At 38.7% G+C, this 25,348-nt stretch overlaps 2 protein-coding genes across 6 annotated transcripts; both read left to right on the forward strand.

Moving 5' to 3' along the window:
- The first annotated feature begins 2,003 nt into the window (after positions 1-2,003).
- On the forward strand, positions 2,004-4,425 carry LOC120806610 (angiopoietin-related protein 3-like). The gene is made up of 4 exons (XM_040157944.1): positions 2,004-2,353; positions 2,849-3,049; positions 3,529-3,639; positions 4,052-4,425. Exons 1-4 carry the CDS (start codon positions 2,048-2,050, stop codon positions 4,106-4,108), a joined length of 675 nt encoding a protein of 224 aa, XP_040013878.1. The 5' UTR covers positions 2,004-2,047; the 3' UTR covers positions 4,109-4,425.
- A 3,227-nt stretch (positions 4,426-7,652) lies between these two features.
- Positions 7,653-25,116, forward strand: pip5k1ba (phosphatidylinositol-4-phosphate 5-kinase, type I, beta a). 5 transcript variants are annotated; one of them, XM_040158348.1, is made up of 16 exons: positions 7,653-7,770; positions 10,724-10,768; positions 10,871-10,942; positions 12,006-12,136; positions 14,564-14,681; positions 14,805-14,957; positions 15,974-16,270; positions 18,438-18,622; positions 19,024-19,104; positions 19,679-19,727; positions 19,862-19,946; positions 20,047-20,187; positions 20,312-20,402; positions 21,079-21,175; positions 22,666-22,735; positions 24,083-25,116. In XM_040158348.1, the coding sequence occupies exons 3-15, from the start codon at positions 10,871-10,873 to the stop codon at positions 22,687-22,689; spliced, it is 1,524 nt and encodes a 507-aa protein (XP_040014282.1). In that variant the 5' UTR covers positions 7,653-7,770; positions 10,724-10,768; the 3' UTR covers positions 22,690-22,735; positions 24,083-25,116. The 5 variants fall into 5 exon arrangements, with proteins under 5 accessions (XP_040014282.1, XP_040014284.1, XP_040014279.1 ...); XM_040158350.1 differs by having other exon boundaries at positions 10,730-10,768; XM_040158345.1 differs by having other exon boundaries at positions 10,724-10,942.
- The last annotated feature ends 232 nt before the right edge of the window (positions 25,117-25,348 follow it).

The raw sequence follows: 25,348 nt of genomic DNA on the forward strand, positions 1-25,348 counted from the left end.
AAGAATTTGGGAGGTGTGCGCTCTCTGAGTGCCCTTATAGTTTACATATACTGTATATTCGCAATGAATCAAATGACTGTGTGTAATGTGAAAGGGGTCACCCGTAGTTCTGAACCAATAAAGAATTATCACCACCTCCACAGCTCTACAGAGCTTTTTAGCCTCCTTTAGCTTTTTATTTTGGTTTTACAGCTCTTTTTTTTGTTGACTGTCTGCTTCAGTCTCAGTGCTCTCAACTGCTTTGTTTCCAGCAGTAAACTGATAAATCCACTGTACACCACCTATACAGCCCTAAATGGCAGACAGACAAAGTTATCAACTGGCAAGCAAAGAAAGTGGGACATTTAGCAGTTAAAGATATATATATATATATATATATTCTCTTATCTCTACAGAGCTCTTGAAAATAGAGCCTACAGATTAGGGAGTGGACTATTGTTATTTTTAAGATTAATCTTTAGATTTAGTCCTTCCTGAGACATGATCAAAAGTCAATGTGAGTTATAATCATATTAATCTGCTCATTCTTTTTTTAGTTAATTTTTAGACGATGAAAATCATGGATGTTTTAGTCCAGTTTTGGTCATGACAAATTATTTGTATTTTGTTAGTAATTATCAATATGTATTCAAACAAATCCGCAATACCTCGTCTTTTTTAGCACTTGTGTTTATCAACACTTTACAGTGTTGATATGGTGAACTTGTTAGCTAACTGTTATTGATACTCTCAGCAGACACAGATCAACATTATCATTCATTTGGAGTCATGTGTCTGTTCACCAGATGAATGTAAGTCCAATATTTACTTTACTTTTAGCTCTGATTGGCTGTCCAACAACTCCTGTGGGAAATATCTGGCTCTTAAGCAGGTAAAAGCCCCACTATGTTCAACCAACGAGTGGCTAACTTTGTCTGTCTGCTGTTTGGTGCTGGTCAGGTGCTTTGACCGAAATTGACACTGATGAGAGCGGTGAGACTGAATCAAAACAGTATAGCTGTGGGACAGAAAACCAAAACAATGAGCTTAAAGACACTAAAATGCTCTGTGGAGCCCAGGGGAACAGAATAATTCTCTGTAGGTATGTGACTATGAGCAAACCCTTTCACATACAAGTATACATTTGATCCTTTGGTAATATTAAAATATTTATTATAGCTGCTTTAAGCAAAAACTTATTCCCTATAACAAACCACTTATTTGACATTTTTGTCTAAAAATGGTATTGGAAATTGACAGCAAAAAAAGACAGGTTGTATGAATAGGAATGCTGCTATCCAGCCATGAAACATCTATACTATCAATAAAAATAAAAAAGTAACGTATAACTAACCATAGGCTTGGCTTGAAAGTCCATCCTTTATACTCAAAACATTTCCAGAGTAAGAAAGAAGCTTACTGCAGCTCCTCAAACAACCATCAGATGTCTCTATTGCTTTACTTTAATGTATAAATGTAAGAGGCTCATTTGCCTGAGGAGAGAAGTGTCCAAAGTTCAGCAAAGTGTTGACAACTGTAAATCTGCAGCTTACACTTCAAATCATACACTTGATTGGCATTTTAGTCACAGAGCATTTAGTTAAACATTTCTAAAGCAATCATTAAATAATGTTTTGTGTGCATACAGTATGTGGTGTGCATGTGTGAAAAAAAGAACTAATGTGTATTAATTACATAAAATACATACAATTACAATATTAAAAAGAAAAGAATCACAATCCTGGTTGTGATTTATAATAGAATATTCAAAACTCTGATTAACTTTACCTATTTTATAATTCACACGTCAGTCTGGCAACTCCCCCCTCGTCTCCGTCTGCCTCTCCTCCCTCTCCTCATCCCTCTATCCTTCACCATTCTGAGCTCCAGACCTCAGGGAACATCTTAGGCCCATCAGGACACTAGAGGCCTGGTAGATGTGGATTCATCTGTATACGACTCCTGATCTGTTAGGCAGCCACTGTCTGAAGAGGTAGATCTGCTATGTGATCAGATCCGGCTCTCAAGATTTAGGATCTCGATCTTTAGACCTGAGAGTCTCCACCTGATGAAATCTTGGAGTATGAGGGTGGGCCGAGTGCTGCAGCTGTCCGTTTTGCTGGTGGGACTCTGTCAGGCCCACCGTGCCCTGCCAACAGATGATGCCTCCACATCACAGGAGGCAGGTGAGGTCCCCGTGTCCCAGGTGAGGATGCTCTCGCTGGGACTAGCTCACCTGTTGCATGGCGTGGAGGGGAACGCCGAGCAGTTGGAGCGGCAGGGAGAGCAAGTGGCGGCAGAGCTGGATGGGGCCACCAGGAGTCTGGAGAGCCTTCGTAAGCAGAGTTTACAGGCAGGACAGACTCGCAGACAGGTGAGGAATAATCACATTTTACTAAAGAAATATACTTTTTATGCAGCGAAAAAATTCCACCGCATTTTGTTCAGCTTATACATTTTTGGAAGTTGGTATTGCTGAAATTATCATTCATTTATCATATTATTATTTCCGTGTACCTGTAATTCAGCCTAAAATATTTGATACTGTTGCGAATTTTGGGATCTCCTTATTGTTTGAAATAAAACTCAGTTGGTGTGAATAATGCTAAGCTGCATAACATGCATTTCTAAATAAAGTAGCAACTGAAGGGATAGAGGCTGCTCAGTGTCTCGTACTCCACTCATTTCGCCCTCTTTCATTAGAGACAAATTCAAATTATATCAAGTGCAATCAACATCAGACAGAGAAGCTGAAACAAACAATAATGAATAAAAAACTTTTTTTTTTAAAAACCATCACAGAGAATATCAGGTACAGATACTGTGGGTAATTGTTATGAGTAATGTAATATAATGTGCGGTCCTTCAGGTGAGGAAGGACCTGCAGATACTGAGTGCCAGGGGGGACAGGCTGTGGAGGGTGGTCAAAGACCTGCAGAAGGGGCTGGAGGATCTGGAGACAGAGCAGAGAGCCATGCAGCACCGAATGAACAGGATCCTCCAAAGAGTGAAGAGCCTGACCGAGCCGGGGTCAGGGGGTCAAACCCGGCCCAACATTAGCTCCATGAAAGTGGGCACAAACTAAGAACTACGCCTATAAAGCAACAGGAATTTGCTTTGGTGACACTAACACACAGGCATCGTCATGTTATAGCATGACAATGCTATAACATGACGATGTTATAGCATTGTCATCACAGTTTGGGGAGCCTTCCCCAAACTGTTGCCACAAAGTTGGAAGTACACTACTGTTTAAAATATTACTGTATGCTGTAGCGTTAACATTTCCCTTCATTGAAACTAAGAACACACCCAAAACAGAAGTACACAGGCGTGTCCACATATATTTGGCTATGTAGTGGACTTCCTCTTTTGCTTGATTTTGTTTTCTGAAACTCTCAGTAGTAAATAAGACTATCAAGTATAAAATACCAGTGGATTCTTTTCATATTTTTTATTGTTGCTGTGTTGTAGTAGATACATGTTTGTCAGTGTCAGAAGTGACAGATTTGACTGTTGTTGCCCTTTGATTTCTTTGTTGTGTCGTAGGTTATCATGGATAAGCAGGCCCGACATCTTGCCAGTCTGACCTCAGAGGTTACAGCCCAAGACGGACTGATTGACGGACGCCTGCAGCGCATTGAACATCTGGAGAAACAGGTACGTAACCTTGGGGTGGGACGCTCGCATCTTATTCTCTGACTTTAGACGTATTGTATAATTGAAGTGTTTAATCTGTAAAGAAAAGGTCAAAGAAAATTTCTGAGCCGAAAGTCTTGCACTGTTTCACATTATTATTACTATTATTACTATTATCGTTAGTATTAGAAGTAGTACTATTAGAATTTATTTCATTTGGTTGTCTTTTAGTCCAAAGGCTATTCTCTATTGAGTCCAAATTAAAACCATTAAGGTTTTGTCCTTATTTAACTGAAGAAATTTTTGAGTGTTACCCAAATACCCAGGACAGTCTTATGGACCGGCCATGCTGTAGATTAGACATATAGTTTCTATGGTTAAACAATAATCCCTTTCTTTATTTACAACCTCTCTATGTGCATGTTTGTTTTAGGTGTTGGACAGCGTCCCAGCAGCACTGAGGGCAGATTCTGACGCCGACTGTGTCTGATGAACACAGCTGCATCAACACACCGAGACTCTAAACCAACTCACGCTCAAACAGCAGTGAAAATTATTTAGTAAAGCCGAAATGAACTGCTCTGATACTCACAAAAGGATGTGTCACAATCAACCAAGTTTAGATAAATACATATTTGGGTGACTTTCCCAACACAGCCTGTCAATTACAACAAACAAAAATGTGTTACAGCATAGTTTGAGATGAAAACTATTGTGACTACTATTATGTGTCCTGTCCTCAACAAGATATGCCTCTGTTTATAAAGGGTTCAAAAATAAAACTTTCCTGTTCTTGAGTCATCGTGTTGTGGCTCTAACTTCCACAATATTGTGGTTGACGACAGCGGTGAAATGCCATGTGAAGATAGTTTGCTCATAAACACCCAAATAAACAGATGCACACTGAGGTGTGAGAAACCCTCACACTACAACACATAGTTTAGAGTGTCATCATCTAAAACTAAATAATCTAATCAAGTTATAAGTAGGAATTTACAGATGCCACATGTATACAAAGTCAGAATACGTTCAGAAGCTAAAACTGAAGTCGTTGAAGTTCCCTGCAGGATTATTGGATGTAAAAGCATGATCCAAAGCAGAACTTGTTTATGTTTTAATGTGAAATGAATTCAGTTTGATGAAAACATCTTCAGTCATTTTATAGAAATTACTTTCAACTCCACATGTTTCTTAAAGCAATTCAATGTGCCTTAAAAACAAATTACATCATTGCACTCCCCCCACACTCGTTTTCACAGATATTATACAAAATGAAATTGTCAGAGGAAACCTGTGATGTCGAGCTATTCATCTATCAAACGCATTTTTAATTTGCCTAACTGATTTTACTGTAAAGCAAAAGAGGGCAAGTTTATTTTTATGGTACTCAAACACAAAAAGCATTCAAACAGCTTTGCATAATGTATTACAAAACATTAAAAAGGAAATACAGAATAAAGCATTGAAATGCAAATGAAAAGGATCAGACAAATTTTCAAAGAAATGAAAAATATTTTTTTTTAAAACAGGGAAAAAATACAATATGGGTAAGCGCAAATGGAAAATTAGGGCATTAAGGTTCAGTCAAAGGCGGTGGAGGATATAAGAGTTTTTAGCCAGGCAAGCGGCACGGCTACATGGATGGTGATGCCAGCCTGTCTGTCAGTCAGTTAATCCAGCACTTTAATCCAGACTGACATATTTTAACAACCATTGGCTGGATTGCCATGAAATTTTGAACAGACATCCATGGTCCCCACAGGATAAATCCTACTGACTTTGGTGATCCCTCGACTTTTGCTCCAGCACCAAATGACCCAAGAGGATTCATATGCTAAAAGACAGTCAGAGGTATGTTCTGGTCCTAAACCAGTGGGAGAATTTAAAGACAAGATGCAGTAATTTAAACTCTGGAAGCCAGCGTATAAGACCTTTCAGTTTTCTTTCTCAGGTTTAATATTCCCTAAGTATCATCGGATACTCATTATTAAATGAACTGGATTGGGAGCAAGTGTGAAAAACATGATTGTTTTTCCCTACTTTCAAAAACACTTTTTGCTTGAACTGTTCACCCCTGTATATACATGTATTCAACCTGCTCATTAGGAGTGAAGTCTACAAGATTCAGAGCCATGGCCTTATATAATGAGAAATGCTTAGAACCATTGATCACTGGGGGCTCTTCAGTACTTAACCCCAAACCCAGACAGTCTTTCTCCTGGATACTATAAATAGGGAGACAAACGGAAAATCTTATAGTATCAAATCCAAACCAGCTCTGCACCTTCACAGCTGTCTCTCAGCCAAATGTGACAAAGGTTTTATATTGAATCCTGGAGGCCTGAACTCATATCTGATGGCCTCAAGTCACTGTCTTGACAGCCTGACTCGCAGGCAGTCTGTCCCCTCTGGTGTTCCCAAACAAACCTCCAACAAGTTGAACTCTGGCCCACTTAGAAGACGAAAGACAAAGAGCTTGGCAGAAAAAAAAGAAGAAGAAAGACAGTAAGAGAGGGTGAGAAACAGAAGATTGTTCTCAAGAGTAAATTATAAGGATAAAATAGCAATTTGAAAATATGAGAAAGGAACTAACAGGAAAAAAAGAGCAATGGCAGGGAAGAAAAGTATAAGTGCAAAAAATGGGAATTCACAGACAGGCAACAGGAATATGGTGCACAGCAGCTCAGATTATTACCGATGGTTACCATAGAGCAGTGTTACTGTATATGGGAGAAGATGAAGTGATCCCTTTGGAGTTGGAAGGTTTAGCAGGTGTGTCAGAGCTGCAACAGCACCCCCTAGAGGTCAGAGTGAAACACTGACATTTAATTATGTCCAACGTGTTTCTATGTAAGTAGCATTTTACCTTAGTAGCTGGTTGTGGTGGAGCTAGTTTGAGCTATTTTATATATATTTGTATTAATGTTTTTGGACTATTCTCTAATCTGTACTTTTTTGTGTGTGAAATATTGGGTACAATTACCTCTTCCGCCCCTAAAAGTTATTTAAATAAAACCATTTTAGGGTTTAGAGTGTAGAGGGGAAACATGCTAACATGGACCTCTGAAACATGACATTGGGCCCCAACTACACACTGCTCTTTTGTATGGATTCATAATTCAAAAGGGTTGGGAACCACTGATTTAATCATTAACAACAAGTTTTATTTTATAGTCTTGTCAATATAAATTTTTAAACATAAAATCTAATTCTATCATGGAACCAGTAACTACAGCTTTCAGATAAATGTAGTGGAGTTAAAAGTATATTTCCCTCTGAAATGTAGCATTGAAGCATAAAATACATGGTAAAGTACCTTAAAATTGTACTTGAGTAAATCTAATTAGTTACATTACATCAGTGGTTCAAGTCCACTTGGGGAACTTTTATTGCATGTCATTTCCCATCTCTCTCTCTGTCAACTCATTTCCTGTCATCTATTGTCTATCTATTGTCCTCTGTCCTATAAAGGTATAAAAAGCCCTCCAAAATGAACAGTTATAAATTATAACATGTGCTGCTCAACAGCTTCCAACTATCAGTATCATCATCATCATTATCATCATTGTAATAAACATTATTCTTATTATAGTTACAGTTAACTGCGTTACATTATAGACATAATTATTCATTATTATCAACATCTTAATAGTAAACGTCTACATTTAAAAGGTAAGATAAAGACGTGAATCTAATTAAAACAACAAGATTCAAAACAAAACAACAAAACAAAATGAAAATAAAAGCAAAATAACTTATAAAAACCTTGCCATTCAATGATTAAAACTGTATAAAAAGTAGACCATAAAAAAGAAGACAGGGTAGAAAGTGTTTTAAAGCCTCTGGTCTTGATAATATTTTTCCTACAGACTTCTGTATTATATAGCAACAACTACAACACAGTCTGACTCAGAGGTACTGTGGAATAATACAGTAGTTGGGCAGGTAGGCGGACAGAGAGACATACACAAACAGACAGAGAGAGAGCGAGAGGAAGTGGTGAGGATGCTTTACAGTCACTGCAGCAACTTCATCTCATCTCACCACAGTCAGTCAGTCTGCCGTAGAGTTTATATCACACAGCCTCAGCATATCATCGGTGTTTCCTTGAGCTGCATTCGCCACCATCTGCACACAACCATGTCTGTTCAGGTAAGGAGGCACGTAGCGTTCATTTCGGCTGGACAAACTATGATGTTCTTCCTGTCAACTTTGTTATTAAGGGAGAATGGAGCCAACTTTTCGTTCTGTTTCTGCACCGGTTACCCTCAGCTTCAGGTTTGTCATTTATCTCCTGTTGTGAGTAATAATAGTAGTGTCACGCAGCCTCTAGGCCATTTGTGTGTCGCTCAGGAGGAAGATGAGCTAATGATGGTATCAGAAGAGGAAATGAGCTCCACTTCCCTTCACTTCAGGCAAAGAAAGAAAATAAAATGTCGGCAGTAAGCTGGAAGGGGTTCTCATCATTTACATGTATGCAAAAGAGCTGCAGTGTGCATGTCTTTGGGAGTGTGCAGGTTTATTCACGAGAGCCTCAAGTACACACTGTATGTATTGAATATACCCAGCTACAACTAATGCAGTCTAATACAACAGCCCTGCAGTAACTCCCACTGTACCTTCATGAAGGTTAGAATGTTTTGTTGAAACTGTTTGAGAGAGGTGTTGATTCAACTTTATAGTCATTTTCGAGGCTGTGGCTTGTGTTGTTGTTGACTTGTATCGCATTATACTGAGAGGTGTTTCTCATATCTATTCTAGTCTACCCCTATGGGTGGCATAGTATTGAGTGTATATTAAAGTGAAAGACTTTGGTCTCCACTGAGGGTGGACTGTTTTACATTTTTTTTAAATGGATGGCACTGTCAGTCTTTTGGCCAGTTCACCACTTTGCTCTAAACTGAAATATCTCAACAACTATTTGATGGCCTGCCATGAAATTTGGTAGAGATATTCATGGTCCCTAGAGGATGAATTCTAATTACTTTGGTGAACCGCTGACTCTTCATCTAGTGCCACCGTGAGGTTGAAATTTTTGGCATTCATTAAATCGCTCAACAACTATCGGATGGCTTGTCATGAAGTTTGGTGCAGACATTCGTGGTGCTAATTACTTTAGTGATGCCCTGAGCTTTCCTCTAGTAGCAGCAGAGTTCTTACTTGTTCAGTGAAAAATCTTGCACAAACATTCATGGTTCTCAGATGCTGTGTCTGACTTTGACTTCGGTGATCCCCTGTCTTGCACAACTATGAGGTTCACATTTGTGGTTTTTTAGCATTGTTATTGTGAGCATGTTTGCAAAGTGACATTAGCATTTAGCTGAAAGCACCGCCCTGCCTTAGAACATCCTGGCTGAAGGCTCTTAGTCCTGTTTACACATACATGTACTGTATGTAAAATTTAATGATTGTATTTTTATGTTTAGTTTTCATTTCAGACTTTTACATAATAAAGATGTAATCTGGATAATACAGCTATATATACAGCTGTCATTTGAAGAGCAGAAAACTAGAAGTGTATTTTATGCCTGCAAGAACCTAGCAACCATATTAAAAATAGCGTGTGTATGAATTTGAGTATATGCCGACACCCATTGAGTCTCTGTGTGGCTCCAGGTTAAATCCATGTCTTCAGATAAGAAATTTAGAAATAGTTGTTTTGAGCTGTGTTGGTCAAGCTGTTTTGTATTTTATTTATTATTAATTTGCAATCTGGTCAATTTTTAATTTTAACTGATCAGCAATTAGGCAGATTTAAAATTTGTTTTTGCCATTATTGTGAATGGAAAGCTGTACATCTAATCTCTCTAAGTATGCAGAGCACAAGCTAGTGTACTTACAAATACTTAATCCAACATGTTTTCATTCATGATGTGCTGTTACGAGTTTTCAATATGTAAAGCACTGCAGAGGAAACCTGAATTGAACCACCAAATACTCTATGTAAATATAATGAACTCCATTCGCTACTCAAACCACTAATCACTAAGTCCTGAAAAGGAATAATCTTTAGCAAGTTTCTTGATCTCTTCTGCCTCTCATTCAAATCCGCAAGCAACCTGGAGAACTGCAAGGCAGATCCTTGAGAAAAAGTTTTCATTCTCATTGAGTCAGACCACAATACCACATCCTGGGGCGGTGCTTAAAATAAACAGGGGCTTGTCTGGTAGGATTTGTGCTTGATTTTGCAGGTGTGCTCAAGACATTTTTTATTGCTTACAGACCATAATAATTGAGAATGTCCCTTCTAATTTCAACTGTGCTGTTCCTCTGTGGACATAGTTTTTTTTAATATGTCTGACTGACATAATAAATAATTTACCAGTTTTATGACCAATCCATCAAAATTTTGGGCACTGATTTGGCCTCTGGAGAGTTTCTGGATTATCAAAGTGCTGATTGCCAAACCTTTTGTAGCTGTCAAATGCTGCAAATTACAACCCATCACTGTGGCAGTGTTTGATTTATTTACATTATGTACATAATGTAAAAATGCAGATGATGCTCAATCAATCACAATACAGTTACTATGAAGATTTAATTTTAAATTACATCCATATTTGGCAGCCAGTAAATGTACCATGGTCTTTTCTACATCAGTCAGCGTCACCACACCTACTCCTTAATGATTTATTTGTCGTTTCTGTTTCCGTTTCAGTCACTGTCTCCTGTTAGGGTTGAGGGCCACACATGTAAGTGAGAAAGCAGTGAGTCTCCTTTGCATACTGTTATAAAACAGGGGGATTTGCTACGTAATTGTTTTCCAATCCGTCTTAATATGGATCAAAGGTTGTTGTGAGGGATTCTGTAGTTAAAGAATCGTGACAAACACTGGTGGTTCCTCAGAACTTAGCAGTACCCCAGACAGACAGGTCTACACATTGTAACGGTCTGTAAGTTATATAAGGGATTTGAAATAGACAAAGTGTTGAAGTTTTTAGTTTTCTGAGAGTAGAAGAGATTGCTTCCAGCCCTTAGATACTAATGCAGCTTGAGTAATCGGTCATAGTTCTGCAGTTTTTCACCAGCTGACATGTGCTTTGCATTGACATTCATGCAAATGCCACACACTGTGTAACTCCTCTTCTTTCTACCTCATCTGAAGGAGCAGTGTACCTGGAAAATGCAGTCTTGGTAAAGCCCATTCAAGGTAAATCACTTCGCCTGCTCGTTCAACATTGAGGGGGAAAAAGGAACTCACATTTGGCAGATGGCAGAGCTTCCTTCTAATCAAGTTCTCTCTGTCCAAAAGATGTCAACCGCCACCGTCGACAGTGCAGGAGGAGAAACCAAAACCTCTAAAGCATCACAGGATCATAAAAAGGTAAGCGGATGTCATTATTCATCATCAAATTCTTCTCAGTTGAGGAAAGACCTAAAACATCCTGTGTCTGGAAGAAAGTTACTATCGCAAAACAATAGACTAATGAAACCTCCCAGATGTACATGTAATGGTCAAGATTAGCTTTGAAATTGTTATTTAATATTAAAATGTGGGGCTTTTTTCTAATTTTTCCACCCAGGATATTTATATATATATATATCAATGCTTTAAAACAGAAAAAAAACAATGTTTTTTGCCCAGGAATGTTTAAAAAAAAACGACAACTTTGATTTCCTTGTTAATCCATGGGAAATTCAGGTTTCAAGGACCCATGGGTCATAAAAAATCATGACATTTAGTTTTAAGTAAAACAAAGAGTAACTCCATAACTACAGCTAAATGTGTTTTTGTTGTTGTTAGTCAGCCGTGTTATGTTATGTTATGTGTTATGTAGGGAAACAAGGGGAACAAGGCGATTTGGTTAATCCACTTCAATTGCAGGTTTACAGAAAGATTGGAGCTTATTCTAGACTTCACCGTCAAAACAGTTTGTTTTAGAGGATTTAATAAATTAATTAATTCATTATCATGAAGTAATGTTTTGACATGCCAAACTAGATCATAGGATTTATGAAAAATGCCAACACAAGATGCCAACACATTTCCTCATATTCTCACCTGTTGAATGTGAAATTTTACACTGACTTTATCTTGCATTTGTACAGTGAGGCAGTTTGAAGTTTTATTTTTTTCTGGACAAGTCTGCGTGTGCTGTGCAACTTCTCAGTTGACAATCTCATATACTAATACTGTACATTTAACATGCCTATATGGAGGACCATTTTTTAACACGTTACCATTGGCTACCTAGTACTAAATGTAAAGATCAGTTGAAGCTAATGAGAATGTCATTAGCTTTGCTTTGTACTTGGTCATACAACAAAATATCGGACAGACTGACATTTTACTTGATGATGGCAATGGATGAAAAAATAAGGTCTCACCAAATTCTGTTTTTGTTTAATAAATATGTTCTTTCTTCTTCTCTGTTATGTTTTGTTAGCCCACATCAGCCATCCTGAAAGGAGCCATCCAGCTGGGCATCAGTTACACTGTGGGAAACCTCAGCTCCAAACCGGACAGAGATGTTCTCATGCAGGACTTCTCTGTAGTGGAGAGCGTCTTCATGCCCAGGTACACGCTCATTTATACAACCTTTATTTTTGACATTTAGCTAATGCACATATTCAAAGGGCACTTAACTTAAAGGCTCAGTTCGCCCAAATTAAAAAAAGATGTATTTTTTCACAGGTTTTTAAATATTCGTCTCCGTGTCCACCCAAAAAATGTAGAGGAATCTAATTTTGCTTTTACCACTCAAGGACTTGAAAAATTACTTTTGAAAAATCTCCAGAAACAGAAGCATGTCTTGCAAAAAAATACATCCCCACAGACCTCACAAAACATATTTTTTTGCAATTTGCCTAAGCTGACTAATTCCCAGACTGACCTCAATAAATCTTGTTCCATGATCCAAGATCTGGTTTATGACAAAAGCAACAATCTTCTTCACTGAGTGGAGGCACTTGCAGTGGCTATTCCCAGTGCAGATGGTGTTCACAATGGCCTTCAGGACTTGGTCATGGCACCAGTAGTAGTGCCCCTCACCAAGGGCTTTCCACCAGCCACTGAGGATGTGCTCCAGGGTCCCTCTCTTCAGTCATAGAGGGCAAGTTGGTGACTCCGTCTTCCCCCAACAGAGCAAGCTGGATGGGCTTGGTAGAATGTTGTAGACAGCCTGGTTTAAGAATTTTATTCAATGTGGCCCTGCCTTTCCAAAGTTTGACCCATGAGACTTTCCGCTCCACCGCCTGCTCCCATCTTGTCCAGGCTCCCTGCTGCCACTCTCCAATCATCCTGCTGCCTCACTCCTCCTGGACTGATACTATCACCATATACTGGATCAGCAACCTACTGACCTCCCCCTGAACCGTGTTGTAGCACCCAAGCCAGCCCTACCACAAGACACTGCACCCATCAGCACTCTTTGCCTTAGCCTCAACTCAGCAACATCCACGGCCTTTGCTGCCCTCCATTTCCATCCTGTCCTGACCTTGATACCATCCTTAGAGTCTTTTGGGTTGCAAAATTCTAAGTATTGCAGCAACTCCCTAGTATGGGTCACCATGAATTTTCATGCAGGCTGCTGATGGGGAGATTCAGCTTGTTGTTCATCCTGTAAAGAGCGATGCTGCTCAGACTCCAAGGTAGTCCCAGCCACTCCTGTAGGAAGCTGCTGACCCTCATCTGAAAGCCCTGGATTGTGGAGATCGAGACCGCATAGACCAAGAGAGGCCAGAAAATCCTTAGGGGGATGCCATGTGGGTATATCCAGGCCTTAAATTTGCCAGGTAGGTCTGACTTGTCCACCACAGCTAGCCAGGCTTCCAGCTCTTTGTTGGTCACTCAGGTGGATGCTCTGTCTCTCAGGCTGTAGTCAAACACCTTTCGCCATCAGAACTTCTTGATGGCCTTTCCTTTCTTCAGCACCAGAGATCTAGACTTCCCCAACTTGAAGCTCCTACAAGCTCAGGTACGTGATCTGCTCCTAAACGCCATTCATAATCCACCTGCTTCCTGGGACAGATGTTGTTATCACAGTCAGGTCATCCGTAAAAGCCTTAATGGGCAGCTGTCGGAAGCCGGACTTGGTGAGGGACCCTCCGCACTGGATCTCAGCAGACTGTTCCAGCAAGCTCATGGCGAGCACAAAGAGGATCACTGAAATGGTGCATCCAGTATTGATTCCCTTCTCAAGCTTGTGTCAATCTTTGCATGGGTCTGGTGCTTGCGTCACCTGGAGGTTCTGGGCACTGTTGTGTGACTCTGGGCCTGGCTGGTCCTGTGTCTCACCAGGGGTAGTTCCTGAGCATTGTGACACTTGCACCATTTGTACGCATTTCCACTTGGCCTGGTGGAGCATCAGGCCACGCATCATATTTCCATTGCCATATGTCTGTGTCCTTTGGTTCATCCAAATCTCTTCCACCCCACCTCTCAGGCATCCCAGGGGTTATTTTTCTGTAGGTCAATCTGAAGCTTGCTGTGGGTTCTTCCTCTCAGAAGATGCAGTTCGGGCTGCTAACCCCCAGTGTCCAGTTGCTGTCTCTCCAGCTGTCACCATTCTGTTTTTGGTAGTGTTGCATTCATCATAGCTTTATCGCTATAAAATAAAGGTGTGGCGGCATACAGGTTTTTATTAATGTTAAGAAAAAAAGGTACGTTACTGTAGGAAGTGTACAACATGAATATTTGTGGTTTAGTAGAAAACCAAACATTGCAGCATTAGGCCTTTTTCAGAGCAGTTATTTTGACTTTTCATAGTAGGAAAAACAACACTAATAACATTAACAATACCAGGACCCTGAAACTGAAGCAGTTAAATGGAATTCAGCTATCATTCATTTTATTATTAAGAATTTTATTGCTTCTCCTACTGTGACATGTCAAAACATCTTCCATTGAAAAATGCCTATAGCATGTAGAAAACAGCTATTGCTGTTTTATTTTATATTGACTTTTTTCCCACAATAGCTTAAATACATTTTGTTTGTTCTCTAGTGAGGGCAGCAACCTTACTCCAGCTCATCACTTCCCAGATTTCCGGCTGAAAACATACGCCCCGCTGGCCTTTCGCTACTTCAGAGAGCTGTTTGGCATCAAACCAGATGACTATCTGGTGAGTGTGGAGACCCTCAAAGACAGTCAAATTCTTTTCATCATTGTGATTCAGTACAGTGTGGTGGAAGTTTCCATTAAGTTAAATGCAAAACTTAAAGAACTGCATCGTTCTTCATTTCAGTACTCCATCTGTAATGAGCCTCTGATCGAGCTATCCAACCCTGGCGCCAGCAGTTCCTGGTTCTACCTCACCAGTGATGATGAGTTCATCATTAAGACAGTGCAGCATAAAGAGGCTGAGTTCCTGCAGAAGCTGCTGCCTGGTTACTACATGGTGAGCTGCTCCTATGAACACAAACTCTCCCTACATTTACATGCAGAGCAAGGCACATATTTATCATTTATCTGCTAAAAATGTCATTTTTGACTTAAAGTCGCCCTGCAGAGTTTTCTTGTAAACGGAGTTAGTTTATTTTCAGTGTTTCTCATCAAAGCACACTGTGTATATCCCTGAGGTCTAACAAACATGCTGAATGCATTTGGTTCCTCATAAAAAATTTGCAATGCTGATTTTTTGCATTGTTTATATCCTTTTTTTACTTGTTAGTAGTCTTCTTCTTCCTGGCCTTTGTTGAGACATTACTACGTTCTTTCTGCGTTACTGTTGCCAATTGTCAATCAGCAGAATAGTATGAAACTAGCAGTAGCAATAAGTATTGCGTTGCCTGTGCACTAACACTGATGAAAACCTGACAGGGTGAAACTTTTCAGGTGAAACTCCTTCCCTTTTACTCCTACTCACATATTTCAATATAAAACCTTTTTATTAAATTTCATCTTTTGTTTAATGTTAATAGCTACCAGAGATTTTTGCTTTGCTGTGGGTAGAGTGACTCTCAAGAGAAATGTGTCTTATTCTTCACTTCCAGTGGGAAACTTTTTTACTCCTTAGGTGGTTCTTTGGAGCACTTTGTAGTGTTTGTCTTATAAGTCTGATAAATCATGTCCAGCCTAAAAAACACACATCAGGATGTGGCAATATATACAAGAATACACAGGTTTTCCTGTGTGTGTTTGAATGTTACTAACAAGCTACTGTTCAGCTGAGGAACCTGGCCCTTTTGGGGTTATTTCTTTAAGTTGTAGACTCCAATTTAGTCAGGCCTTGGATTTAATCATTTTTACTGTCAGAAGTCTTTTTAGTGGACCTACACACCTAAAAACCATATTAGTGTTTTGTATGTTAAATATGCAAAGAATTCAAGTTTCTCTTGAGTTAATAGCAAGATTCAGCTGTCGCTATTTAACATTATATTGTAAAAAAAAAAATACTTGTCTTTGTTATTGTAGAATCTGAATCAGAACCCGAGGACGTTGCTGCCCAAGTTTTACGGTCTTTACTGCATCCAATGCGGTGGTGTTACCGTCCGTGTGGTGGTGATGAACAACGTACTGCCACGAGCCATGAAGATGCATTACAAGTATGACCTGAAAGGTTCCTCGTACAAACGTCGCGCCTCACGCAAAGAGCGCGCCAAGTCCTCACCTACGTTCAAAGACCTGGACTTTCAGGAGATGCACGAGGGCCTGCACTTCGACCCAGACACCTACAATGCCCTGATGAAGACACTGCAGAGGGACTGTCGGGTGTGTTCACATAAAGATCGTATATCTATTAACACAGTGGACCATGATGTCGGCATTCTGGATTATATAAAAAATCAGGATGCCTGTTCTACTAAAAATTATCATATTCAGCAAAAGTGACGGGTATTTCAAATTTTAAGCAGATTTACAGATATTTGTCATGGTAGGAAATATCATTTAAACATTATTACTTCCTTATTTATTTCACAAGCAAAATCCTAATAGATATTTTTTATCAATTTAAACACTGCCATAGTTACATTTCAAACTTTTCAAAATCTGTTTATCAAGTCTAAAAGTCTAAAGATTATAATGTTCATTATACTCCGGAATATATTATTGTTGAACAAAATAAGCAACAAAGCCTAATAGCTGATGATCTGGATGAATTCTTATTACTGCGTCACTAGTAACTAAAAATGTAAACTTTGTCCTGAGGCTGCTGCTATAGGGAAAATCGTGGGCTCACTAAAATCGAAAGGGTTTGTCCTCTAGGGAGCAAGAATGGTCAGTAAATTTCTGGCAATCTTCCTCTTCAATTATGAAGTCAAAACAAAGGTTCACAGAGTTTACAAAATGGAACTAGGACATCCTTGGGAGAGAATGAATGGCAAAAGCTGATTTCACTGAAATCTAGCTCCAGGTTTTCAGGACCCTTTAGTATTACCCAGACTGTTGGTCAAGGGAAAGGGTTAATGCTCTGAGGAGCACAAATATCCACAACAAATGTCATGGTAATCTGTTTTCATAAACTATGTTGAGTTTATAGACAATGTTGAATTGATTGAATTAAATTAAATTGAATTGCTTGACATTTTGGGAAAATACACTCCATGTTGTGAAACAATTCTTGCTGACAGTTAAATGAGAAGATCCATACCGCTCCCAGGTCTGTACACTAAAAATAAAGTTACAGCCAGCAGCTGATTAGCTTAGGCAGCACATAACTCAAAAACAGCAAACCCCCACATTTGAGACGCTGGAACCAGAGAATGTTTGGAATTTTTGCTTGATAAACAACTTGAGCGATAAATCGTTCAACAAAACTGTTGCTGATTATTTTGTTACGTAGTTGTCAAGTAATCAACTTATAGTTTCAGCACTAAGACTGCTCACAGTGGGTTTAAATCTTTCTTGGAAACAACCTAATTTGAATTTGGCTGGCGATCACCGCAGTCCACCCCTTCGATAACATTATGCAACCATGACAACCCCCCTTTATTCAGGCTTGAGTTGTTATGATGACCTCACTAGCGCCTGCCTGTTATTTCATTAGTGTGAAACAATAGTGGCCACTTGATGGAGGATTAATCCCCAGCAAAGCGAAGCACCTGACTCATGTGATCAGGCTGAGCAGCTGGACTCTGGAGCACAAACTGGCCTGTCTGGGTCTAATGTGCTCTTATCAGGTAGAGTGTGTTAGGTAACACAGTGGAAAGTAAGGGCTTCTTTGTTTACAGTACTTACTTCATATGCGAGTTTGGTCAGAGGGATTGGGGCTTATGCTGTACTGTACTTTTGGGTTGAAGATCCAGGTTTAGCCCCTTTAATTTGGACCTATTTTGGTGTTGGAGAGTTCAACATACAGCTTGTCTAAGAAAAGTTTATGGTTAGTGGTTAAAAAAAGGGAATTTAGGTGTTATTTTATCCTTGACATGCCTTGTTTTGTTACATTAACCAATGTAATAAAACAAGCCATTTACCATGGCTTGTTTACCCCCACAGGGAAATTCTCTGTTGTTTTGCGCTGTATTACATGGAGGTCAGAGGTCATGGTTGCAAAGCTGTCTTCCAATTTAGGGGCAGTATCCTTCAGAGAATACATCTTCAGACCCGAGGGACAGGTTGAACATGCTTGTTCTAAACAGAGGAGAAGTCACACTCTGTGCCAATTCCATACCACATACTACATCTAACCATGAACATACCCTGTGCATTGTTTTGTCACTCAAAATAAAAGTTGCCTTTTTTATTTGCAGAGGAACCTTTCAAATGGGACAGGTTTCTCAGCTAATTATGACTCATATTATGACTTTAGCCTCCAAATGAGGACACAGCATTGTCTACCTGTGTATTACTTTACCTCCCTCACGTTTTTTTAAATCAATCTTTCAATCTAATTGTGTCTTATATTGGTTGCTTACATTCAGTTTCTGCTGCTTATCAGGTCTTGGAGAGTTTTAAGATCATGGACTACAGTCTCCTGCTGGGGATTCATGTTCTGGACCGGAAGCCGCTGAGCAGAGGAAGCCGATGTGACAGCAGGAGAGGACAGAAAGTCCTCTACTCCACCGCCCTCGAGTCCATCCAAGGGAACGTGAAGGACCCCGAACCTGTGGCTGATGACGACACGTGAGAAAACTTTTTTGCAGTTTCTTTCTTTGTAAACACTACCCCTCTGTTTGGGGTTTGTAGGGCTTGTGATATGTAAAAATAAAGTTTTGCAGCTTGATTTTATATTAGAGTTCTTTTAGAACCTACCTGAGAGCTAGAGATTACCAGACATGTTTTTATTCGGTGTACAAAAGGATTACAATGACATGAAAACAGTTATCTTTTGGTAACAGTTTACACACTTCCAGACAAATCGAAGGGTCTCCTAACAAATTCAACATCTTTATTATTGAAAAGTTTCATTTAAAATGTGGAGTGATGCCCTTAATATGTGAAAACAACTCTCCAAACCTTTTACTGTAAAGGTTTGTATGAGGTCTTTCTGTGTTTGTCTTATTTCTCTACCCTTTTTTTTTCAGATTGGGAGGAATTCCAGCCAAACACAAAGATGAGAACCTGCTCATCTTTTTAGGAATCATTGACATCCTTCAGTCCTACAGGTGAGCTCACAATATAAACAACACAAAAACACACACACTCACACACACACACACACACACACACACACACACACACACACACACACACACACACACACACACACACACACACACACACACACACACACACACACACACACACACACACACACACACTTACATACTGAAAACAAGAATTTTTTTCTGTGCCAGTTACCATTATTCTTTGGACACATTCACATTTCACCAGAGATGTGGCAGTGCAGTTTAATCACATTTAATTTGAAAAAAGCTCGTTTTTGCATTTACTCGTGTTTTTTGTCTGCCTTTAATATTCCATCTCACAGGTTTGTTTGTCTTTTTGACTCCGGCTTTAGCATTTACCATTTATATTTCATGATCAATTAAGTTTTACTTTTTAAAATGTATTCACTAATTTTAATTTAACACTAAAAAGCTCTCGAACTATTCTGTTGGCCCATTCCTTGCTCTGTGGGCATAATATGTCAGTCGTCTGGAGTGTGCCGCCTGCCTCCGTGTACATACAACATATGAATGATTACTGTTATTAAACATTGTACACTGATATTTTCAGGTTCATAAAAAAGGTGGAACACTCTTGGAAAGCTCTTGTGCATGACGGGGTATGTAACTTTAAATCCTCCTGCATACCTGCAGGCTTTTATGTCGCACTGCATGAATATGTACATGTGTGGGCGAGTGTACTTGTTAGATGTGTGTGTACCTGTTTGTGTAAGAGCTTTCTTTGCTGTTTCAGGACACGGTGTCGGTTCACAGGCCCAGTTTTTATGCAGATAGATTTCTGAAATTCATGGGCTCGACTGTGTTTAAAAAGATCCATCGTAAGTCGTTTAACCAACATAACTCCTGTATTCTGCATCCTGCATAAACAGTCAGATTGGTGAGCTTTTTAATTAAATGTTCTCTTTCTCTGTCTCTCAGCTTTGAGAGGAGCGTCTTCAAAGAAGAAGAGGAGTTCCCTTCACGCAGCAAAGTCAGCCTCTCAGGAGTTTCTGTCCCCACAGAAGGAGGAGAAGAAGGAGGAGAAGAAGGCCCAAAGCCTGGATAACCTGGATGGAAACTGTAAGTTTAAAGGAATACATTTAAGGTGATTTAGCAAACATTTGTGTAGCTATTTTATGGGAGAGGCTCTGGTCCTCTGCTTTTGTATTTGATTCACGGACTGATGAACTGCTTGTTGCAATAGTTTACAGTTCCTCCAAACAACCAGATCTTCTCCCAAGATCTGCTGTTTCGTTTGAGTTCACCGGCAATGATGAAGAGGATCTTGAAAACAGGTAGTGTATGTGTGCAGCGCTCAGATCTAAGCCCCGTATCTTCAAGTACATGAATTCCACAGTTTTACAACAGTTTCATCAATTCCATCTTACCTGGAATTCATGAAACTGTTGACTTCACATCTGCAAAAAAGAAGATGCAACAGGAAAAGATGTTAGTTTTCTAGTTATGTATTTACAGTAATAGAGTCTTTTTCAAATTTTTTCTAACATGTAGATAAAATGAAACACTAATGGTCTAAAGCCATGCTAGCAGCTCAGTGGTGCTTTGAGATAAACACTAACATCAGAAATGTGTTGTGTTTAATAAATACTAATGTGAATGTCTGCACACAAAAAAAAAAAAAACGTCTTGTGGTTGAGTGAATACTGATTGGTATCTCAGAAGCCAAGGAGGAAGTAGCGTTACTGTTAGGTCACAATGCCCTAGATCCTCTTAGGGAGGAGGTCACGGTAGATGGTTGGGCATACAAAATGTCTGACTTTGAACCTGGGGACTGCAGTTAGCAATCCGTCTTCTACCAAATGTCAACCTTGTTTTAGTTGTCTGAACTTAAACACACCTTACTCTGTCAAACTTGGAGCTACAGGCAGAAAACAGAAATTGAATATACTCTTATACATCTATACTATTTACTAGTACATCTAATATTCACTAATGTTTTTAATGTTGCAGTGAAGACCGACGATCCTCTAGTTCAACGATTGCTCTGGACGAACCTCTGCCGTCCCTCAGCAGAAGCCAGTCAGATTCTGAACTCGACGTCTACTTGGTATGAAGTATTTCATTTTATACAATCTGCAAACAAAATTCAATTACAAGGTCTTAAAGGATGAGGCTGGTATTATCCTATATGTATCTTACTATCAACAAATCCCATGAAAATACCAAAACAGACAATGTGTTTGTCCGTCTCTTAATATTGTCTTAATATTTTCCTACCTTGTCTGTGGTTCTCAGCACCAAGAAAAGTATAGAATATCACCAGCCTTATTCTTTATAATCCTACTAACCAGAAATCTGCTGACCAGTTACTATTGGTTTTTGATATTGTTGTCAGTATTAATATTCTTGTCATCACCAATTCATTGCCAGAACTGCAGTGAAATATAATTACTTATTTCATAATAATAATGTTTTCAATAATATGAAACCACAAGGTTATTATAAAAAATGACAATATAATAATTATGAAGACTGTAACATCGCTTTAATTCAACTCAACATTACACAGCTTTCTTGCCAAGAGTTAGATGAGAAGATCGACGCCACTCGGCGTTAAATATGGGGCTACATCCAGTGCCTGTTAGCTTAGCTTAGCACAAAGAAAGGAAACAGTGGGAAACAGATAACCTGTTTTTTTCCAGAGGTCAACAACAAATCACCTACCAGGGCTTCTAAAGCTCACTAATTAACATTTGATGTCTTGTTTGTTTAATCTCTATAACAACTGAGTTGCTGTTTTCTGGCAACCTCCCAGTAATAAGACTCCAGGGAGTTAATGGGCCATGCCAAGAAATAGTCTAGCAAATAAAAACTTAACATAACACAAAAAAAAAAAAGATTATTTCCCATGAAGTCAAACTATTCCTTTAACATTCACAAGTGGTTAATTGCTGCTTGCTCAACAGATTGTGAGATGGAAACTGAATAATAAATACAGGACACCTTGTTCACAACAGGGTATTGGAGCTACAGTTTTGAGTACAGTCATTTTTTTTTTAAAAAATAAATAAATAAAAAATAAATCATAATATTATGAGAATACAGTCCTAAATCCACTGCTCACTGCATGTCATGGAGGTCAAAACATATGTCAGGCTACTCAAGACTATCTGATATAATTTATATTATGTGTTGGGGCTGGAGGATGAAGTATTGGGGGGAGATCAATCTCAAATTGTTTCAGTGTCCTAAAACTGATAATGATTGGTGGAGCCTTTCACCAAAGTGTAACTTCAGATTCTCCAAATCCCTTATTTTGACAGGTGAGCATACAGACTGCTCTCATATGTTTACTTATTCTACATTAGTGTTCAAGTGGTCAGGTTATTCTCAACATATTAAAACTTTTCTAAATTGTGAAGCCTTTTTTGTAATATTACTTTTCTTCTCGTAAAACTATGACTATATTCTAATAACTTTAAGACTTTCCGTATTCTCAGATCCTTTTCCATGGCCCTAATACTTTGTTGTACTTGTGTATTTGGGAACATCATTAAGGATGTACTCAGGGGTCACTGGGTGTCTCTGTATTTTCAGCATCACACAGTCTCACCCAGGTGACCCAGCTGGAGTTGGTCAGTCCTTTGTGTCCAAGCATCCATAAACTGTAAGCAGCAATTGAAATCCATAAACTCTTCTACTGATTTTTTTTTTTTTTTTCAATTGATCTTCTTTTGTGGATAAGACACTGTTTCAGTGGGTGATGTCAGCTTCGCCTCTGGATTCTGTCACCGACAAAAGGCACAGGGGTCCTTCTGATGACTCATCATGAACATAACAAACTGACTTTTGTTCATGAGACTTTACTGTTCATTAAATGCTTACATCTTCCTGCTTATCACTTCCACCTCTCCCAGCATGCAATTTTCTCTCTTCTTCTCGAAACATTCTTCTTTTGTGTTAGTAGCATTTGAGTCGTAGTGGTGCCACTGGCATCCTGCTGACTCTGCTGAGTCCTGTACCACTCCCCCCTCAGACCTTACGTGTGTGTCAGCCTAAGAAACCTCCATTAGTACCCTTTCCTACAGTACTTCTCTTATATAACCACAACATTTTAATTCTCATTCAGGATTATGTGGAGCCGTTCTTCAGCCCACATTAAGCAGTTGTACTCTGTGGGAAGCCTCCAGACAATGGAGTTAATGTAATCACAAAGACAGAAAACAGTGGGATTCATAAATAATAGTGAGCGTGAAAAGGAAATCTAGCTCTTGAATTTATCTGCCAGCCCTCCCTTGTCTGCTTAGTACTTATTTCATTGTTCTTATTTAAAGGATCACAACATTGCTTTTTCATGTTTTGGTTTCCAGTCATTTCAGGAACGTAGGATCAACATCTAGATACATGTGACTTGCTTGAGCATTACCTTTGTTTGGTTGTGTGTTAATGCAGGGCAGATTTTACAAGTCAAATCTATACTCATAACATTGACTCATCATTGAATAAATAATTGTAGGTATGATATCCACTTTGATGGACAACCTAACTGTCTGTGAAAACCTTTTGCTGCCTGAAGAGTAGGAGACAAACATCAAAAATAAAAGTGTATATACTACAGAATGTTTTGCAAACTAGTCACCATTAATACCGCACAAATTTCCTGAGGAAATAAACAAGTTGTCCACACATTGCATAAAGCATGCTCCCAAATGTATAACACAGCGACATTTCAACAAGATCCTCATCTGACAAACATCCACCTGAAAGAAAAAAACAGGCTGCAGGAGTTCACATTTCGCCTGAAATCTCCCATTATCCCAAAAGTCATCCACTGTATTTAAAAACTGATAGCAATCATCCTAAAATATGTTGAAGCCTATGCAGGATATGTAATACACATTTTAAGACACAAAGTGTCTAAAATGTTAAAATACACATTGTAATACAAACAGCGACCAACTGTTTTTCTTTGTTACCTAAAGGGGAAAAAAAATCATCTTTTTTTGTTTTCTAGTGAGGAGAAATGAGCGATGCTTCCTCTCCAGCTACCCGTACTTCTGACCTTTAACCTCCCAGTCCCATGGCATCAAGACATCAGGATTTTGCAAGTCAAAGTAAATGTGCCAAAATCGCATTAGTAACAGATGTGGAAACAGTAGACTAACACACATTGAAAGTGTGTTTATGTGAAATAAGATCACAGATCCCCCGTGTTAATATAAAACACTATCAAGCTGCCTCTTCTCCCGTTTTTGTACATTTTGCTGCTAATGTAACAACAGTGATATCAAAAAAAATTGAGCTTCAGTTTGTCCTCTCCTCTTGGATGTCTGATTTTCTGTGTGTTTGTTAAAATTTCTCAGCGGCTGGATCCCTGAGGAAATAAACTGTCTTCTTTCTTAATCTGTTTCAGAAAAAAATAGTTTCTTGCTCTTATTTTCACGTCATATATTTGTATAAAGATGTGTTCTGAGAGCTTGCTAATTTCAGTTATCTGTATAAAAAAAATGCCAGTTCACCTCTCAAGACATTCAAATATGCCAGACTGATACAGACAAACTTGCAAACCTTATGTGTAACTGATTTTAAAATCCCAATTTGCATTAAACAATCTATGAATATTCTGATACCCATTCATTACTTTAATCTCTACCACATGTGTATTTTTATTGAGACATGCAGAATCTGCTGCCACCATGACAAAAAAAAATGTTACAACGAAATGCTAATTTTGTCGTAGGTACTACAGCACTACAGTGCCATAATACTGGATGTAAATTGACAAATGTTTGATTAAATAATGCTATAATCACATATTTTCCAAACAGTTTTCAGTCCTTGACTTTTCATGTATTCTTGTGTCATTTCTCTAGAGAATGTACACTCCCTCTTTACCGGGATTTAATAAAATTGTTATAAACGCTTCTGAATCCTGCAGGTAAATCATGACCATTATGCCACCTGTGTTCTTTTTGTCCATGTGCCTTGAAAGGTGAAAAAATGTTTGCTTTGATGTGATTCATAGGCCAACAACTGTAATATAGCAATACGTTCAACATGTATCTATGAAATAAATTAATATTTAATGTACTTACATTGATCCTTGTATTCTTTTTTCAAAATTAGAATTATTATTATCTACACTTCAATAGTACAATAAGTTACTACTGTATATACAGTATATTAAATTAAAAGGAAACAAACACAGAAACATACACATACATACAACATACATGATTTTTTTTAAAGGGAATATATATATATAAGTGAAGTACATGTT

This window comes from Xiphias gladius, chromosome 20, assembly GCF_016859285.1.
Source record: "Xiphias gladius isolate SHS-SW01 ecotype Sanya breed wild chromosome 20, ASM1685928v1, whole genome shotgun sequence".
NCBI lineage: Eukaryota > Metazoa > Chordata > Actinopteri > Istiophoriformes > Xiphiidae > Xiphias > Xiphias gladius.

Coding starts and splice junctions, on each gene's coding strand:
- LOC120806610 (XM_040157944.1), top strand. CDS start 2,048: ATGAAATCTTGGAGTATGAGGGTGGGCCGAGTGCTGCAGCTGTCCGTT. Junction 2,354..2,848: donor CAGGACAGACTCGCAGACAG/GTGAGGAATAAT, acceptor GCGGTCCTTCAG/GTGAGGAAGGACCTGCAGAT. Junction 3,640..4,051: donor TTGAACATCTGGAGAAACAG/GTACGTAACCTT, acceptor TGTTTGTTTTAG/GTGTTGGACAGCGTCCCAGC.
- pip5k1ba (XM_040158345.1), top strand. CDS start 10,829: ATGGCAGAGCTTCCTTCTAATCAAGTTCTCTCTGTCCAAAAGATGTCA. Junction 19,105..19,678: donor GACATCCTTCAGTCCTACAG/GTGAGCTCACAA, acceptor TGATATTTTCAG/GTTCATAAAAAAGGTGGAAC. Junction 19,728..19,861: donor AAGCTCTTGTGCATGACGGG/GTATGTAACTTT, acceptor TTGCTGTTTCAG/GACACGGTGTCGGTTCACAG.